At 49.5% G+C, this 19433-nt stretch overlaps 1 protein-coding gene across 1 annotated transcript in view; it reads right to left on the bottom strand.

The window, feature by feature from the left end:
* The window catches only part of LOC147109831 (uncharacterized), a 296962-nt gene extending 287410 nt beyond the window's left edge, over positions 1 to 9552 (bottom strand). Inside the window, exons 1-2 of the mRNA XM_086003892.1 lie at positions 9402 to 9552; positions 3816 to 4163 (exon numbers count right to left, since the gene is read on the bottom strand). Of these exons, the coding sequence (XP_085860018.1) occupies positions 3816 to 4163; positions 9402 to 9450 (397 nt within the window). The 5' untranslated portion in view covers positions 9451 to 9552. The remainder of the gene's footprint in view (positions 1 to 3815; positions 4164 to 9401) is intronic.
* Positions 9553 to 19433: the final 9881 nt, after the last annotated feature.

Here is a 19433-nt window from a genome sequence, read left to right on the forward strand (position 1 = left end):
GGGTCAGGAGGCCGGGGACGGCAGCGGAGGCAGGTGCTGGCAGGCGACCAGCAACAAATATGGCCGCCCGGCACCTCGCCATTAAATAGCGTGGCCCCGGCCGCAGGTAGGCCCCCCCTGACCCCGTCGGACATAGCGTCTGGCGGTAAGTCAGGGGCGCTACCGAAGATCACTGCTGGGGCACGAGCGGGGCGCTACGCACGCTGATGATGTCATCGCCGGCGGCGCAGCACTGCGGGGCGCTAATGGTTACCACTGCCGCTAACCTCCCGCTGTTCCGCGCCCGGGCGCTAGTTGCTTTGGGCCCCATTAGCCCCCTAAGAGGCGCAAAGCAACCGAATTTTTCCCCCACGGTGTTGCTAGACTGGGTGCCAATGCGGGTCAGGGAGCACAAGGGTGATGGGTGAAGGGGTCTTGGTGCGAGTGAGAATACAGGCAGCAGAGAGTTGGATGAGATTAAGTTTATGTCGGGTGTAAGATGGGAGGCGAGCCAGCAGAGCATTGGAACAGTCACGTCTTGAGGTAACAAAGGCCTGGATGAGGGCCGCCAATGAATTGGAATACATTGGGCAGCGAGAAAATGCCCCCGTTGGAATGACCACAGGGCCCCCGCACCCAGAGCACAGGCCCTTTAGAAAACCTGGATCAAGCCAAATCCCGGCGCAGAGGCCGAGCCCAGGTTTTAGCTCCCTCTGTCCCGCCAGCGCGTGGGAGCAGAACCTCAGCCCCTAGCATAATCGTCACCCCGCTGCCGAGTTTCGCAGCTTATTGGATTTCAGCTCCCAGGTGGGTCTTTAACTTGAACTGCAGAGCAGCAAGATGATCTTTCAGGTAAACTTCACATCCTCTGGATCGAATCCCCTCCCCCACTACAAAATGCAGAACTCCTTCAGTACTGTTCTGGTGTATCCACCTATAGTTTGGTGTGGACTTATAAGAATTAGGAACAGTTGTAAGCCATAGGGCCCCTCGAGTCTGCTCCACCATTTAATAAGATCATGGATGCTCTTGTACGGCAACTCCACTTTCCCGCCCTATCTCCACATCCCTTGATTCCCTGGGTGCCCACAAATCTATCGATCTCAGCCTTGAATATACTCAATGACTGAGCATCCACAGCCCTCTGGGGTAGAGAATCCCAAAGATTCACCGCCCTCTGAGTGAAGAAATTCCTCCTCATCTCAGTCCTAAATGGCCGACCCCTTGTCCCGAGACTGTGACCCCTGATTCTCGACTCTCCAGCCAGGGTAATCAGCCTCTCAGGATCTACCCAGTCAAGCCCTCAAAGAATTTTATACGTTTCAATGAGGTCACCTCTCATTCTTCTGAACTCCAGAGAATATAGGCCCACTCTACTCTCCTCATAAGATAGCTCTCTGATCCCAGGAATGAGACTCAGAGGCACAAGCCCTGCCAAGCCCTGCCAACCCTGCCAAGCCCTACCAAGCCCTGCCAAGCCCTGCCAACCCTGCCAAACCCTGCCAACCCTGCCAAGCCCTACCAACCCTGCCAAGCCCTGCCAAGCCCTGCCAACCCTACCAACCCTGCCAAGCTCTACCAACCCTGCCAAGCCCTACCAACCCTGCCAAGCTCTACCAACCCTGCCAAGCCCTACCAACCCTGCCAAGCCCTGCCAACCCTGCCAACCCTACCAACCCTGCCAACCCTACCAACCCTGCCAACCCTACCAACCCTGCCAACCCTACCAACCCTGCCAACCCTACCAACCCTGCCAAGCCCTACCAACCCTGCCAAGCCTGCCAAGCGCTACCAACCCTGCCAAGCCTGCCAAATGCTACCAACCCTGCCAATATTCAAGTGATTACTGCCCAATGCCTCTTTTTCCCTGCATTTCTTTGATAACTTTGTTGGGGTCGTTTTAACCAATAAAAGTAACATGGGGGTATAGTCATAGTAAATGTTTCAGGTAGGAGAAGACCTTCGGCCCATCTAGTCCACCTATCCACAGTATCCCATTGATGCATGACCCTGGACCCCATGTGTTGCCAAGAACCTGCCTGGTTCCTTCTTAAAACCCATTAAGGTGTCTTATTCCACCACCCGAGCCAATAGCCTGCTCCACATACTCACCACCCTTTTAGTAAAACAGGTTTTCCTGCAATTCCTATTGTTTTTGGTTGTCCTTAATTTGTAGGTCTCTGTACACGGGAGAAAATCAGCCGTGGCTCCAATTTATCCAAAATTTTTCCTACTCTGTCAGAGTCGTCAACCTGCCTGAATAAATCAGGAGCGACTGTGCCAGGCACGATACGCGAGTGTGCGACACAGGGTAAAATTAGCCCAGTGAATTTATCCCGTTAAAATGGATCTAATTATTGAATCAGAGAATCTCACAGCACAGGAGGAGGCCATTCGGCCCCTCGTGCCTGTGCCGGCTCTTTGGTAGGGCTGTCCAATTAGTCCCGCTCCCCCTGTTCCTTCTCCATAGCCTTGCAATTGGTTGCCTTTGCAAAGAAATGGTAGCGTAGTGGTAATGTCACTGGGCTAGTAATCCAGAGGCCTGGGCTAATGATCTCATGAAACGTGAGTTCAAATCCCACCACGGCAGCTCGTGAATTTAAATTCAGTTCATTAAATAAATCTGGAATAAAAAGCTAGTATCAGTAATGGTGACCGTGAAACTATTGGATTGTCGTAAAAACCCATCTGGTTCACTAATGCCCTTTAGGGAAGGAAATCTGCCGTCCTTACCTGGTCTGGCTGATATGTGACTCCAGACCCACAGCAATGTGGTTGACTCTGAAATGGCCTAGCATGTCACTCAGTTGTAACAAACCGCTATAAAACAAAATAATAAAATGAAACCGCATGGACCGCCCGGCATCAACCTCAGCACCGGCTATGGACATGGCAACGGCACACCCAGCCCAGTCGACCCTGCAAAGTCCTCCTCACCAACATCTGGGGACTTGTGCCAAAATTGGGAGAGCTGTCCCACAGCCTGACATAGTCATACTCACAAAATCATACCTTTCAGCCAATGTCCCGAACTCTCCACTTGTCTGGGTGAGTGCAGCTCCAACAACACTCAAGAAGCTCGACACCATCCAAGACAAAGCAGCCCGCTTGATTGGCACCCCATCCACCACCTTAAACACTCACTCCCTCTACCACCGGCGCACCGTGGCTACAGTGTGTACCATCTACAAGATGCACTGCAGCAACTCGCCAAGGCTTCTTCGGCAACACCTCCCAAACCCACGACCTCTCCCACCTTGAAGGACAAGGGCAGCAGGCACATGGGAACACCGTTACCCTCCAAACCACACACCATCCTGACTTAGAAGTATATCGTCGCTGGGTCAAAATCCTGGAACTCCCTCCCTAACAGCACTGTGGGAGCACCTTCACCACACGGACTGCAGCGGTTCAAGAAGGCGGCTCACCACCACCTTCTCAAGGACAATTAGGGATGGGCAATAAATGCTGGCCTTGCCGGTGATGCGCTGATCCCATAAACAATTTTTTTTTAAAGTATTTATTCAAATCCCTTTTGAAAGCTACTATTGAACCTGCTTCCAGCGCCCTTTCAGGCAGCGCATTCCAGATCACAACAACTCGCTGCGTAAAAATTCTCCTCATCTCCCCTCTGGTTCTTTTGCCAATTCTCTTAACTCTGTGTCCTCTGGTTACCGACCCTCCTGCCAGTGGAAACAGTTTCTCCCTATCTCCTCTATCAAAACCCTTCATCATTCTGAACACCTCTATTAAATCTCCCTTTAACCTTCTCTGTTCTAATCTGTGTGCTCAGGTGAGGCCACACATCACCAAATGCAATGAAGACTTCCACATACCCAATACTTCCAAGGTAACTTCACCCGATATGCTTCCGCTGGGGTATGTGGTGAACTGACAGCAGTAGACGCCGGCATCGGTTCTCCTTAAATCCCTAATTACCAGCGTGGCATCGCGGCGAGAGGGATTTTTGAAGTGAAGCCGTCGAGGCTCAGGTTGCTCCGGGTAATTGATTCCATAAATTGGATTGTACAGTGCCAGGGTTTTCTTCCCACCCGTCTTCCTCGCCCACGTGACCTGGATCACTTTCAGATCTTCTTGTGATGTTTGTAACTGACACGGGAGTATCACTTCCAGTCCCACGTAGCCGGTAGCAAACTCCTCCACATTCAGTTCCCCAGCATTGTCTAGTGAGAAACAGAAAATAAATCCAAACACTTTCACTGCCCCCAGTGTTATTTGAATTACAAGAGCCCAATCACAGCTATTTTTATCTCTGCACATTTAGTTAGCTATTAAATCAGCTGTTAAGTGGCAAACTATTTTGCTACTTAAGCAACTTCTGATGTTACCAGCAGCACTCTAATTTTGCCTTTACTCCTTACACGCACTGTTTGAACTATCAGCTTTGGCTGCCCCTAGTATAATTTGTTATGAAAGCGTATTTACAGTATGGCAGAATACCATTCATCTCAATGAGCCTGTGCCGGCTGTTTCAGAGACCAATCCCAAACTAATCCCACTGCCCCGCTCTCTCCCCACAGCCCGGTATCAATCCCAAACTAATCCCACTGCCCCACTCTCTCCCCATAGCCCGGTATCAATCCCAAACTAATTCCACTGTCCTGCTCGCTCCCCATAGCCCTGTATCAATCTCCAAACTAATCCCACTGCCCACCCTCTCCCCATAGCCCTGTATCAATCCCAAACTAATCCCACTGCCCCGCTGACTCCCCATAGCCCTGTATCAATTCCAAACTAATCCCACTGCCCCGCTCTCTCCCCATAGCCCTGTGTCAATCCCAAGCTAATCCCACTGCCCCACTCTCCCCATAGCCCTGTATCAATCCCAAACTTATCCTACTGCCCCACTTTCTCCCCATAGCCCTGTATTAGTTCTCAAACTAATCTCACTGCCCCGCTCGCTCACCATAGCCCAGTATCAATCCCAAACTAATCCCACAGCCCTGCTCTCTCCCCATAGCCCTGTATCAATCCCAAACTAATCCCACAGCCCTGCTCTCTCCCCATAACCCTGAATCAATCCCAAACTAATCCCACAGCCCTGCTCTCTCCCCATAGCCCTGTATCAATCCCAAACTAATCCCACTGCCCCACTCTCCCCATAGCCCTGTATCAATCCCAAACTTATCCTACTGCCCCACACTCAACCCATAGCCCTGTATTAGTTCTCAAACTAATCTCACTGCCCCGCTCGCTCCCCATAGCCCAGTATCAATCCCAAACTAATCCCACTGCCCTGCTCTCTCCCCATAGCCCTGTATCAATCCCAAAACTAATCCCACAGCCCTGCTCTCTCCCCATAGCCCTGTATCAATCCCAAACTAATCCCACTGCCCTGCTCTCTCCCCATAGCCCTGTATCAATCCCAAACTAATCCCACAGCCCCACTCTCTCCCCATAGCCCTTGTAAGGGGGGCATCTTTTAACTGATTTAAGGTAATTTACCTGGTCAGGCAGCTTTGCCTGCAATCTGACCAATTTCCAATAAACCAATTTTCAAACAGCGGTTTCGAATTGCTACCTCACCTTCCAGTTCTGACAAGAGAACTTATAATTAATGATGATATATTAAAACGAACAAGTGGTTTTGATGTGAGAAAGTCAAACTTTTATTAAACTAAAGAAACTATAATCAAATATTAAACCATACCACACGAGCACAGTAATTACAGTAAAATTGCTTAAATGGTGGAAAACAGATGGTAAAAACGAGGGGTAAGTAACTACAATGTTCATTGAACAATCTTAGCAATATCCCCTTAATTACCATCCCCTAACACCTTACTAGGTTGCTTTGCTGAGGAGTCAGAAACTCTGCTCACATGTGGTCCAGCGAAGTGAGAGAGAGAGGAAGTAAAAAGAGAGAGCGATAGCTTCTCAGGAGCTATCATATATACCTTGTGAGCCCCCTCCTCCCTCTGCTGTTTGCCTGTCTGGGAAATTCGCACCCTTAAAAAGTTCCAATTCACAAGAGAAAAGCTGTGATTGGCTAACTCAAAGTGGTTGGACTGGGTTAGGGTCTGCACTGTGGGGCCGAATGATCCCGCCCACATCCGGAGTTCACCTGGGCTAAAACAAAAGAGAATGCAACAGCCCTATTGTCCAGAATGCCAGGTAATTTAAACACACTCAATGCTTAAACGGTTCCCATTCAAGATCTGGTTCTGTAGTTTCAATGTCTCATTGACTGAGAGTGCTCCTTGAATGCTGTGTAAACATAGCAGTTACAAATCGATTGTCTTGGTCAATTCTCAAGTGGGCAATTGCTTAAGTCAATAAACAAACCTTGCCTCTGAAGAGAAAGGGGAACCTCCCTGTTTTGATTGACAGGTCTTTCACACAGACACATTACAAGCTGTACAGGCTTTCCAAACCCCACGGTTCTTGGCCAATGCTTTCTGTGGCCATTTTAAAAGCTTTGTGATTGCCCAAAATCCAGGGAACGATTTTATTAAGATGTACTGTCTCAAGGTGTGTGAATATTTTCCGCAGAATTCCTCGACTCCTGTGTTGTCCAGGTTCTTTCCATCTCAGAGCAGTCTTTTTGCGGTTGTAGGCACATTTTAAAACATTGTAGACAAGTCACATCACCCAATTCTTCGTCCACGATGTGGACCAATCTTTTCAATCTTCAGGGAAAATTAGAGGAAATTTTGCGACCCCAACACCCTGTATTAATCACCAAACTAATCCCACTGCCCCGCTCTCTCCCCATAGCCCTGTATCAATCCGCAAACGAATCCCACTGCCCCGCTCTCTCCCCATAGCCCAGTATCAATCCCAAACTAATCTCACTGCCCCGCTCTCCCCCATAGCCCTGTATCAATCCCAAACTATTCCCAGTGCCTCGCTCTCTCCCGATAGCCCTGTATCAATCCGTAAACTAATCCCCCGGCCCCGCTCTCTCCCCATAGCCCTGTATCAATCCCAAAGTAATCCCACTGCCGTGCTCTCTTACCATAGCCCAGTATCAATCCCAAGCTAATCTCACTGCCCCGCTCTCTCCACATAGCCCTGTATCAATCCCAAACTAATCCCACTGCCCTGCTCTCTCCCCATAGCTTTGTATCAATCCCAAACTAATCCCACAGCCCCGCACTCTCCCCATAGACCTGTATTAATCCCCAAACGAATCCCACTGCCCCGCTCTCTCCCATAGCCCTGTATCAATCCCCAAACTAACCCTACTGCCCCATTCTCTACCCATAGCCCAGTATCAATCCCAAACTAATCCCACTGCCCCGCTCTCTTCCCATAGCCCTGCATCAATCCCAAACTAATCCCACTGCCCCGCTCTCTCCCCATAGCCCAGTATCAATCCCAAACTAATCCCACTGCCCCGCTCTCTCTCCATAGCCCTGTGTCAATCCCAAACTAATCCCACTGACCCACTCTCTCCCGCTAGCCCTGTCTTAATCCCCAAACTAATCCCACTGCCCCGCTCTCTCCCCATAGCCCTGTATCAATCACAAACTAATCCCACTGCCCTGCTCTCTCCCCATAGACCTGTATCAATCCCAAACTAATCCCACTGCCCCGCTCTCTCCCCATAGCCCTGTGTTAATCCCAAACTAATCCCACTGACCCGCTCTCTCCCGCTAGCCCTGTCTTAATCCCCAAACTAATCCCACTGCCCTGCTCTCTCCCCATAGCCCTGTATCAATCACAAACTAATCCCACTGCCCCACTCTCTCCCCATAGCCCTGTATCAATCCCATACTAACCCCATTGCCCCGCTCTTTTGCCATAGCCCTGTATCAATCCCAAAATAACCCCACTGCCCCGCTGTTTCTCCATACCCTGTATCCATCCCAAACTAATCGTACTGCCCCACTCTAGCCCTGTAACCCTCGACCAATCCCAAACTAATCCCACTGTCCCACTCTCTCCCTGTAACCCTCGATCAATCCCAAACTAATCGCACAGCCCCGCTCTCTCCCTGTAACCCTCGATCAATCCCAAACTAATCGCACTGCCCCACTCTCTCCCCATAGCCCTGTATCAATCCCAAACTAATCGCACTGCCCTGCTCTCTGCCTATAAACCCTCGATCGATCCCAAACTAATCGCACTGTCCCACTCTCGCCCTGTAACCCTCGGTCAATCCCAAACTAATCGCACAGCCCCACACTCACCCTGTAACCCTCGATCAATCTCAAACTAATCCCACTGCCCCGCTCTCTCCCTGTAACCCTCAATCAATCCCAAACTAATCGCACTGCCCCGCTCTCTCCCCATAGCCCTGTATCAATCCCAAACTAACCCCATTGCCCCGCTCTTACCCCATAGCCCTGTATCAATTGCAAACTAACCCCACTGCCCCACTCTTTCTCCATAGCCCTGTATCAATCCCAAACTAATCCCACTGCCCCACTCTCTCCCTATAACCCTGTATCAATCCCAAACTAATCGCACTGTCCCACTCTCTCCCCATAGCCCTGTATCAATCCCAAACTAATCGCACTGCCTCACTCTCTCCCTGTAACCCTCGATCAATCCCAAACTAATCCCACTGCCCCGCTCTCTCCCTTCAGCTCCTCACTGGGGCAACATATCCCATGCTCCAATAATCGCGTATCAAGAATGTTTCCTAACCTCTCTCCATAACATCATACTGACAAATTTAAACTCATGACTCCCCATCACTGACTCTGAAGGCTTAAAACTTTATACTTTCAAAATATACTGTGACAATTTTTACGTGCAAATTTGCACCAAGAGTCAGAGAACCATAGAATGATACAGCACAGAAGGAGGCCATTCGGCCCACTGTGTCTGTGCCGGCTCTTTGCTAAAGCTATCCAATAAGTCCCAGTCCTCCTGCTCTTTCCCCAAAGTCCTGTCATTTTTTTACTCTTCAAGTATTTATTCAATTCCCTTTTGGAAGTTATTATTGAATCTGCTCCCACCGGCCTTTCGGGCAGCACATTCCAGATCACAACAACTCGCTGTGTAAAATAATGTTTTCCTCATCTCCCCTCTGGTTCTTTTGCCAATCACCTTCAATCTGTGTCCTCTGCCACTGGAAGCTGTTTCTCCTTATTTACTCTATCAAAACCCTTCAGGATTTTGAAAACAGCTATTGATTTGCCTCCAAACGTTCTCTGCTCCAAGGCGAACAATCCCACCTTCTCCAGTCTCTCCACGTAACTGTAGTCCCTCATCCCTGATACCATTCTAGTAAATCTCTTCTGCAGATACTTCTTAATGTGTGGTGCCCAGAATTGTACGCAATACTCCAGCTGAGGACTAACCAGTGCATATTAGAAACAAGAAGATATATTTTGTATGAGGAAAAGCATTTTTCTGTCATTGAGAAACACAATGTAGAAACCTGCCGAAGTTTAGTTGCATTGCCTCTGTCCCGTTAATGTATTAAACTTTAAATATCTTAAACTTACCAGGTGGAACGAGAGTTAAGAAGTAGACAGCGTAGAAAAGTGCCTCCATCGTGATATATTATCAATGTGTATGACTCAGGACTGTAGTATTTTGGAAAGCTAGTTCCTTAAAAAATCAGCAGCGTTTGGTTAGTCAGCCTTGTGAAAGGACCAAATAAATAGGACATCATCAAATCTTGACATAAAGTTACCTCAAAGCATAAATGCTCAGCTGTCAATCCCAGCAAACTGCAACAGCAGAATTTTGGGTTGTTTAGGAGGCAAACTGCAAAACGATTCAACAGGAACCATTACTGTTATATATAGTGTGTGTGTGTGTCTGTGTTTGTGTCTCTCGCCCCCAACAGGAGAAGCTTTAGCCGGACTCCTTGCTCTTACCTGTCTCCATCTGTCCATATTTGCCACACATGCTTTCATTATTGCTATCGTTGTCAAGTGAACATAAGAAATAGGAGCAGGAGTAGGCCATTCGGCCCCTCCAGCCCGCTCCGCCATTCAATAAGATCAGGGCTGATCTTCCACATCAACTTCACTTTCCCGCCCCATCCCCATATCCCTTGATTCCCTTCGTATCCAAAAAACTATCAATCCCAGTCTTGAATATGCTCAATGGACTCAGCATCCACAGCCCTCTGAGGTAGAGAATTCCAAAGATTCACATCCCTCTGAGTGAAGGAATTTCTTATCATCTCAGTCCTAAATGGCTGACCCCTTATCCTGAGACTATGATCCCTAGTTATAGACTCTCCAGCCAGTGGAAACATCCTCTCAGCATCTTCTCTGGGAAGCCCTCCAAGAATTTTACACATTTCAATAAGATCACCTCTCATTCTTCTAAACGCCACAGAATATAAGTCCATTCTACTCATGTGAAGAGAGGTGAGTGAAATATAATGCCTTGCAGTTTTAATGGCTGATGGTGAATCATTGAACACACTTTGATGTTACATTTGTCATGACCACGTTATGTCTGTCTATTTTACAATGTTTCTTTACTTGGCACAGGAAGATACAACAGTGCTGTATTTCAGTGCAACCTCTGGCCACCGTCTGCGAGCCATCTTATGTACACAACGTTAGTCAGCTAAAAAACATATTTTGATTTTGTTTCAGGAGTGAAATTAGTATTTTTTTCTGTTCCTGTTAACGCTTCCAATGTTCCTTCTCAACTGTGTGGAGAGAGACACCAACAGAAGGGAGAGAGAGAGAGGTTAGATAGGATGACATAGGATGTACGGCACAGAAACAGGCCATTCGGCCCAACCAGTCAATGTCGCCATTTATGCTCCACTCGAGCCTCCTCCCGTCTTTCCTCATCTAAATCCAGCAGCATAACTATCTATTGCCTTCTCCCTCATATGCTTGTCTAGCCTCCCCTTAAATGCATCTCTACTATTCGCTTCAACCACTCCCTGTGGTAGCAAGTTCCACATTCTCACCACTCTTTAGGTGAAGAAGTTTCTTCTGAATTCCCTTTTGGATTTCTTGGTGATTATCTTATAGTGATGGCCTCTAGTTATGCTCTTCCTCACAAGTGGGAACATTCTCTCTGTACCCACTCTATCAAAAATTTTCATAATTTTAAAGTCCTCTATTAGGTCACCCTTTTTGCAAGAGGAAAAAGACCCAGCCTGTTCATCCTTTCCTGATGTATATACCCTCGCATTTCTGGTATCATCCTTGTAAATCTTCTCCAACCCTCTCCAGTGCCTCTATATCATTTTTATAATATGGTGACAGAGAGACACCAACAGAGGGAGATAGAGAGCGGTGTGACTGGGTACAGTGAGTGATACAGAGAGACACCAGCAGAGGGAGATAGTGAGAGGTGTGACTGAATACAGTGAGTGATACAGAGAGACACCAACAGAGGGAGATAGAGAGCGGTGTGACTGAGTACAGTGAGTGATACAGAGAGACACCAGCAGAGGGAGATAGTGAGAGGTGTGACTGAATACAGTGAGTGATACAGAGAGACACCAGCAGAGGGAGATAGAGAGCGGTGTGAATGAGTACAGTGATACAGAGAGACACCAGCAGAGGGAGATAGAGAGAGGTGTGACTGGGTACAGTGATACAGAGAGACACCAGCAGAGGGAGATAGTGAGAGGTGTGACTAAGTACAGTGATACAGAGAGACACCAGCAGAGGGAGATAGTGAGAGGTGTGACTGAGTACAGTGATACAGAGAGACACCAGCAGAGGGAGATAGAGAGAGGTGTGACTGAGTACAGTGATACAGAGAGACACCAACAGAGGGAGATAGAGAGAGGGGGACAGTGAGTGTAGTACAGAGAGACACCAACAGAGGGAGATAGAGAGAGGGGGACTTAGTACAGTGAGTGTAGTACAGAGTACAGTGTAGTACAGAGAGAGAGGGGGAGGGGAAGATACACGCACGCTGAAGATGGGTTGCTGAAATTTTAGTGTTTTTAGTGTTTAAAGTGGGGGAAAAAGTTTCATTTCAAGTTTTAAAAGGTTTAAAAGTTAAATGTAATTTTAGTTAAGTTAGTTTAGTTTAGTTTAAGTTTAAGTTTAGGTTAGTTTAGATTAAGTAAGGAAGGAAAAGACCGCCAAAAAGACCACCAAAGACAAGAGCCGACAGAGAGAAAAAAAACCCGAGGAAAACAGCAGAAAGAAACAAAGACAAAAAGAAACAAAGCAAAGGGACAGAAGAAGGAAAGGAATAAACCCGGGGAAAAACCGGGAGAACGAGGCACCAAGGAGGAGCCCGAGCGGCGGCCGGGACACAGCCAGAGTGGCGGCCGGGACACAGAGCCCGAGCGGCGGCCGGGACACAGCCGGAGCGGCGGCCGGGACACAGAGCCCGAGCGGCGGCCGGGACACAGCCGGAGCGGCGGCTGCAACACTAAGTCTGAACGGCGGCCAGGACACAAAGCCAAGCGGCGGCCGGGACACACAGCCGGAGCGGCGGCTGCAACACTAAGTCTGAACGGCGGCCGGGACACAGAGCCCGGGCGGCGGCCGGGACACAGCCGGAGCGGCGGCTGCAACACTAAGTCTGAACGGCGGCCGGGACACAAAGCCAAGCGGCGGCCGGGACACAGAGCCGAGCGGCGGCCGGGACACAGAGCCGAGCGGCGGCCGCAACACTAAGCCAGAAGCCCGGGAAAGGCCCGAGGAGCCAGGCTGAGACAGAGGCCTGGAGACCTCTGAGGGAGAGGGGAGCAGCCCGAAGGCACCGTGAGGCAGCGGCTCCCAGATGCAGACAGTGAGTATGAGTCCTGGGGAGGGAGCCTGAAGCCAGGGAAAGGCCCGAGGAGCCGGGCCAAGACAGAGGCCCAGAGACCTCTGAGGGGGAGGGGAGCAGCCGGGAGACACCGGGAATCAGCAAATCCCAGACGCAGACCAGGACAGTGAGTACGGGGCCTGGGGAGGGCCTGGAGAGCGAGCGAGTCTGGGGACCGGGAAAGGTCGCGGGCAGGGAGAGGGAAACACCAAACCCAGGGCCCCAGAAAAGCTTATTCTAAGGTCAACAATAATTTCTACCTCAAAAATACTAAAAATGAGCGAATCAGAGGAGCCACAGCAGCTCACGAGGCACACTGAGAGCAACCTCTTCCAGATTCCCCCCAACACCAAAAAAAATGCTAAAAAATCGATCAAGCAGAAGCAGCTGAGAGAAAAACCAGAAACTCTTTTTGCTGACTGGTACAGCACTGGGAAAAAGTGTAATCTCATTTTTTACTCAGACCAGTCAGCGGCTTGGATCACAGCAATAAAATCACACTATACCAGGGTTAAGCAGGAAAGAACCGCTAATGGGTCCAAACTGAAAATTAAGAAACCAGGGGACCCGGACAGTGCAACCACGACTGTCAACATGTACGATAACGGAACAATATTGGTGCAAGGCAACCTCGACGACTTTGAAACGGCCTTCGAGACACTGAAAGAAATAACTGTGAGGGGAAGGAACAGCCCCAGAGTGGCTAACAGGGGAAAAGCGACTCGCACTCCCCCCACCATTGACAACTCAGCAGGAGTAAATCAGCCTGGTCAGGAGGTGAACGAGCCACACAGTTCTAACCAGACACTCACCCCAGGGCCCCACAGCCACATGGTACAGCTGACTAACCCCAGCGTAATTACCAGGGAGGAAGCCACACATAATCCCCCTACCACTTCCAGCTCACCAAGAGAAGAGCAGCCTAGCCAGGAAGTGAGTGAGCCCTCCAGCACCGACCGGACACACACCCCGGGATCACACAGCCAGATACAACTAAAGGATAAATTTAACCAGTTGGAGACAGAGCTGGTTAAACTTAGAGAGGAGGTCCTTAAACTGAAACATGAACAAAAGCAAGAGAGGGAGAGATACAGGAGAGAGCTGAATCTACTTGGGAATCAGGTGAAAGAGCTGCAGGAAAACAAAGTGAGCCATAGAGGAGAGATACAGCCAGAGGCTAGAGATAAGACAATACAGAGCCCGACTGAACAGCTGCACTCCCACACTGAACAACAGCAGCAGACACACAATACAAGGGGTGCCACACAGACCGACCAGCATACTGAAGTTCAGTCTTCCCCCACCACTGTGGGACCACAAGCGAGCCGCTCACAAGAGGAGCGCACACACCAGACACGACCACCCCAGTCCAACACACACCCTATGAGCTCAGGCAAAAGCCACCAGATAGTAAACACCAACAAGGCTGACATCGTAATACTCATAGACTCAAATGTGAAATTTCTATGGGAGAAAAAGCTCTTCCCTAGACATATAGTAAAAAAGATCCGGTGCCCAACAACAGACAGAGCCCTGGAATGGCTGACCAAAACCCGATTAGGCTCCCCCCAACACATAATAATACACACTGGCACAAATGACCTAAAGGCCCAGCAGAAAGGGGTAGCAACATCACTCAGAGCAGTGATTGAGAAGGCAAGCAATACATTCCCAAACACTAGAATCACTGTTTCCACAATATTGCTGAGAACAGACTTTAACAGCAAAACAATTCATGAGATAAATGCCAGCATAGCAAGAGACTGTGAATTAAAACACAACGTGCACCTGGCCCAACACCCCACCCTTGATGTGGAATGTCTTCACGACCGAGTCCACATCCACAGGAAACGAATATCGATCTTTGCTAAAGCCCTGAAGGACGTCGCTTTTAACCGGGTCCATACCAGACTCCAGGAGGACCCCCCCCCGACCACCAGAGATCAGCGGGGTACATACCAGGACTACTACAGAGACCACCACCACACCAACCGGGACCAGAGAGGATCTCCATGCACAACAACAATATCAGACCTGCACCACTCCTGTCCTACAGAGGAACAGGACCGCCCCCAGCCAGACAGAGGGAGAGATGCACAGGGCGTACGCAATACCTCAGGCAGAGACAATCCATTAAGCGACACTAAGCAGACATGCAGCAGCATCTACTTCTGCCTTATGGATCAGAAAATGAAAAAAAAAAATCAAGGACTAATTACAAGAATGAATTGTAACCAAGTAGTATTAGCATTTATAGACAACTAGCTGAAGTGCCCGGCGGTGCCGAGGCTTTTTCAAGGGCATGTTGTTGTTGGAAGAGAGAGAGAGAGAGCGACTGGGGGGGGGAGAGAGAGAGAGAGAGAGAGAGAGAGAGCGCGACTGGGGGGGGAAGAGAGAGAGCGACTGGGGGGTAGAGAGAGAGCGACTGGGGGGTAGAGAGAGAGCGCGGGTGGGGGGAAGGGAGGGTGGGGGAAGGGAGGGCGGGGGGGAAGGGAGGGGGGGGAGGGGGGGAAGGGAGGGCGGGTGGGGAAGGGGGGGCGGGGTGGAAGGGAGGGCGGGGGGAAGGGAAGGGGGAAGGGGGGGCGGGGGGAAGGGGGCGGGGGGAAGGGTGGGGGGGAAGGGAGGGGGGAAGGAAGGGGGGGAGGGAGGGCGGGGGGGAGGGAGGAAGGGAGGGCTTGAGGCTGAGAGACAGGCACGGCCACGCCCGGTTGCCGTGGTAACCCTGCCGCACCACCCCGCACTGCCGAGAGCCCAGCTCTCCGAGCCCTGCCCCCCCCGGCCGAGAGCCGCGCTCTCCGAGCCCCGCCCCCCCCAGCCGAGAGCCGCGCTCTCCGAGCCCCGCCCCCCCGGCCGAGAGCCACGCTCTCCAAGCCCCGCCCCCCCCGGCCGAGAGCCGCGCTCTCCAAGCCCCGCCCCCCCCAGCCGAGAGCCGCGCTCTCCAAGCCCCGCCCCCCCGGCCGAGAGCCGCGCTCTCCAAGCCCCGCCCCCCCGGCCGAGAGCCCCGCTCTCCAAGCCCCGCCCCCCCCCGGCCGAGAGCCGCGCTCTCCAAGCCCCACCCCCCCCGGCCGAGAGGCGCGCTCTCCAAGCCCCGCCCCCCCGGCCGAGAGGCGCGCTCTCCAAGCCCCGCCACCCCCCCCGGCCGAGAGCCGCGCTCTCCAAGCCCCAGCCGGCCCGCACTCCCGTTGCCGGGGTAACCCGATCCGCACTCTCGAGAGCCCCGCCCCCCTCCCGCCGCCCACCCGAGCCGAGCGCGGAACAGAGTCTCACCTGCTCCTGCTGCGCGCGCACCCTGACCCTCGTGGCTGACGCCGTTGCCCCGGGTAACATGACACGGGGCGGGGGGGAGGGTGGTGAGGAGCTTAGCAGCAGCCCAGTTACCTAGCTCGGGCCTGGCTGGGCAAGAAAGGCCCAGGCTTTCAGGCCTAAGAAAAAAACGGGCAAAGGTAGGAAAAAGAATGTTCAGGTTAGATAAAATATTAAAAATGAGTGATTTATTTTAAAAGAATTTAATAAATTGAATTTTATTTTGCTGGAAATGTATATTTGAAAAGAAAGACGCAGAAAGCAGGAAAAAGAATGGAAGCAAGATGGCGGCGACTCACCTCGGTTCAGAACGATAAGGCCCGCCCACACACACACCGATTGGTCGACCGTCAGGTCACCAAAGCATAGGATTGGTCAATCATCCCGTCACTCGACCGTAGGAGGGCCTGGCCGCACGCGGCAGCAAGCCGCCGTACGATTGGTTGACCTCGAGGTCACTCTGTCGCTAATGAGCGGCTAATGAGATGCTAATGAGCGGAATGTTGAAGGTTTTTGGAATACCGCGGGCGCGATTTTAGCCAGGCCGAAACGTAAATACGCTTAAAACCGTCTCGGAAGCATAAGCTTTCTTTGGAGGTAACGCGCGCGTAGGTACGCCCTGTAACTTTCGAGCGCATAGCTCGCCAGACGCACACGCGATGACAGACAGAATGACAGAATGACAGACAGAATGACAGAATGACAGACAGAATGACAGAATGACAGATCAACCGATTTATATATATAGATTGAGATGATCTTTTTTTCCCCCATTTAGACATGACAAACACATATCATTCTTTAACCTATCATAGTAAAAGATCAAACTTAACATGAAATCCTTATATATTTTGACCTGGAATATCCAAGGCCTATGCTCTTCGGTGCTCGACGTGAAGAGTAGAACCCCAGAGTTCATAGATGAAACTAAAGATCTGGATATTATCATTTTACAGGAAACTTGGTATAGAGGAGAAGGACACACTGGCCGTCCCCAAGGGTACACAGAGCTGGTGGTCCCCTCCAATAAATTGCCAGGAGCAACCCAAGGCAGAGACTCCGGAGGCATACTGATTTGGTTTAAAACAGAGCTTAAGAATTGCATCAAATTTATAAAAAAGGGTGAAAACCACATGTGGCTCAAAATTGAGAGGGGGATTATCTCTAACCCTCAAGATGTTTTCATTTGCGCACTCTATATCCCTCCAATGGAATCCCCGTACTTTAAAGAGGACACCTTCTCCAACATGGAGAGGGAGATTATCCAATTCCAGGCCCAGGGGAACGTGTTGATCTGTGGTGACCTCGATTCAAGAACTGGCGAAGAACCAGACTTCACCAATAATCAGGGAAAAATTACATATTCGGGAATAACCACTTCGATATCCCTTCCCATCCATACAGGCATAACTGCGACAAGCAGACAAATACCAATGGAAACCAGCTCCTGCAGCTCTGTCGAAGCCTGGGTCTGTACATTGTCAATGGTAGGTTCATGGGAGACCTCCTAGGAAGATCGACCTATTGCTCACCTCTTGGCTGTAGCACCGTAGACTATATGATTACGGATTTGGACCCATCCTTTTTCAGAGCATTCACAGTCAAACCACAAACAACACTGTCAGGCCACAGTCAAATTACTATGTATCTTAAAAAGACAGAAACAACCAACACAGAAACACAACCCAGTAAGCTGTACAACATCAAAAAATCATACAGATGGGCCAAAAACAGCACGGAAAAATACCAGAAAGCAATTAGCAATGAATCAACTCAAGCTCTATTGGACACCTTTCTGGATAACATATACACTCACGATAAAGAAGGCGTAAACCGGGCAGTGAATAACCTAAACAATATTTTTGATAATTTGGCAACAAGGTCAAACTTGAAAGCTCGCAAGAACAAACCCAAAACAAAAAACTATGAAAAATGGTTTGACCCAGATTGCCATAACATGAGGAAAAAACTTAGAAAAATATCAAACCAAAAACACAGACAGCCAGAAAACGAGGAATTACACCTTACTTATTGTCAGACACTAACACAATACAGAAACACACTCAGAACCAAAAAAGAGCAGTATATTAAGAATACACTCAGCTCCATTGAGGAATCCATTGATTCCAATTGTTTCTGGGACAACTGGAATACATTACACAAAAAACAACACGACGAATTGGCCATTCAAAATGGAGACACATGGGAAAACCACTTTGAAAAATTATACCAGAAAAACACACTAAGGCCAGAGCAACACCAAATATGCAAAAAACTGGAAAAGCTCGAAATGGCCATAAAAGATAACCAAAACCCGCTAGACTCCATAATAACAGAAAAAGAACTAGTTGAAAAACTCAAGGACCTGCGACCAGGAAAAGCTTGCGGTGCAGACGGCATACTAAGTGAGATGATTAAACACACAGACGATAAAATGAAACTGGCTATCCTAAAACTCTTCAACTTGGTTCTGAGTGTCAGTTACTTCCCTGATATCTGGAACAAAGGACTCATAACGCCCATATACAAAAGTGGGGACAAAGTCGACCCAAATAACTATCGAGGCATCTGTGTAAACAGTAACCTGGGGAAGGTATTCTGTAGTATCATAAACAAAAGACTTATAAACTTCCTTGAGGAGCACAATGTCTTGAGTAAAAGTCAAATTGGATTCCTGCCAAACTATAGAACATCAGATCATATCTTCACCCTACAGACCCTAATTGACAAAAGCAAAATCTACGCATGCTTTATAGATTTCCAGAAGGCTTTCGATTCCATCTGGCACGACGGTTTATTCCTGAAACTTATCGAAAGCGGGGTAGGGGGAAAAACATATGATGTAATTAAATCAATGTATACAAACAACAAATGTGCAGTTAAAATTGGAGGCAAACAAACAAAATACTTCCCACAGGGGCGAGGGGTGACGCAGGGCTCGCCCAACTCACCGACACTCTTTAATATTTACATAAATGAATTGGCAAAACTACTTGAACAATCTACAGCACCCGGCCTCACCCTATATGAATCCAAGGTTAAATTCCTCCTCCATGCAGATGACCTGGTTCTGCTGTCACCAACTAAGGAGGGTCTACAGCAGAACCTGGATCTGCTGGAGTCGTTCTGCCAGACCTGGGCCCTGACAATAAATCCCCAAAAAACCAAAGTCCTTGTGTTCCAGCAAAGATCCAGACATCAGGGACCCAAAATAAACTTCACACTAGGAACAACCAAAATTGAACAAACCACTAACTACACATACTTGGGCTTAAAAATCAGTTCTACGGGAAATTTTCATCTGGCTGTGAATGAACTGAAAGAGAAAGCAAGAAGGGCTTTCTATGCCATTAAAAAATCAAACCAAATAGAAATCCCAATTAGCATTTGGCTCAAAATTTTTAAATCAGTAATTCAACCAATTGCACTCTATGGCAGTGAGATGTGGGGACCGCTAACACAACAAGAATTTGCAAAAT

Source organism: Somniosus microcephalus, chromosome 12 (assembly GCF_052327205.1).
Source record: "Somniosus microcephalus isolate GS21.2 chromosome 12, FLI_Smic_1.0, whole genome shotgun sequence".
In the NCBI taxonomy this organism is placed as follows: domain Eukaryota; kingdom Metazoa; phylum Chordata; class Chondrichthyes; order Squaliformes; family Somniosidae; genus Somniosus; species Somniosus microcephalus.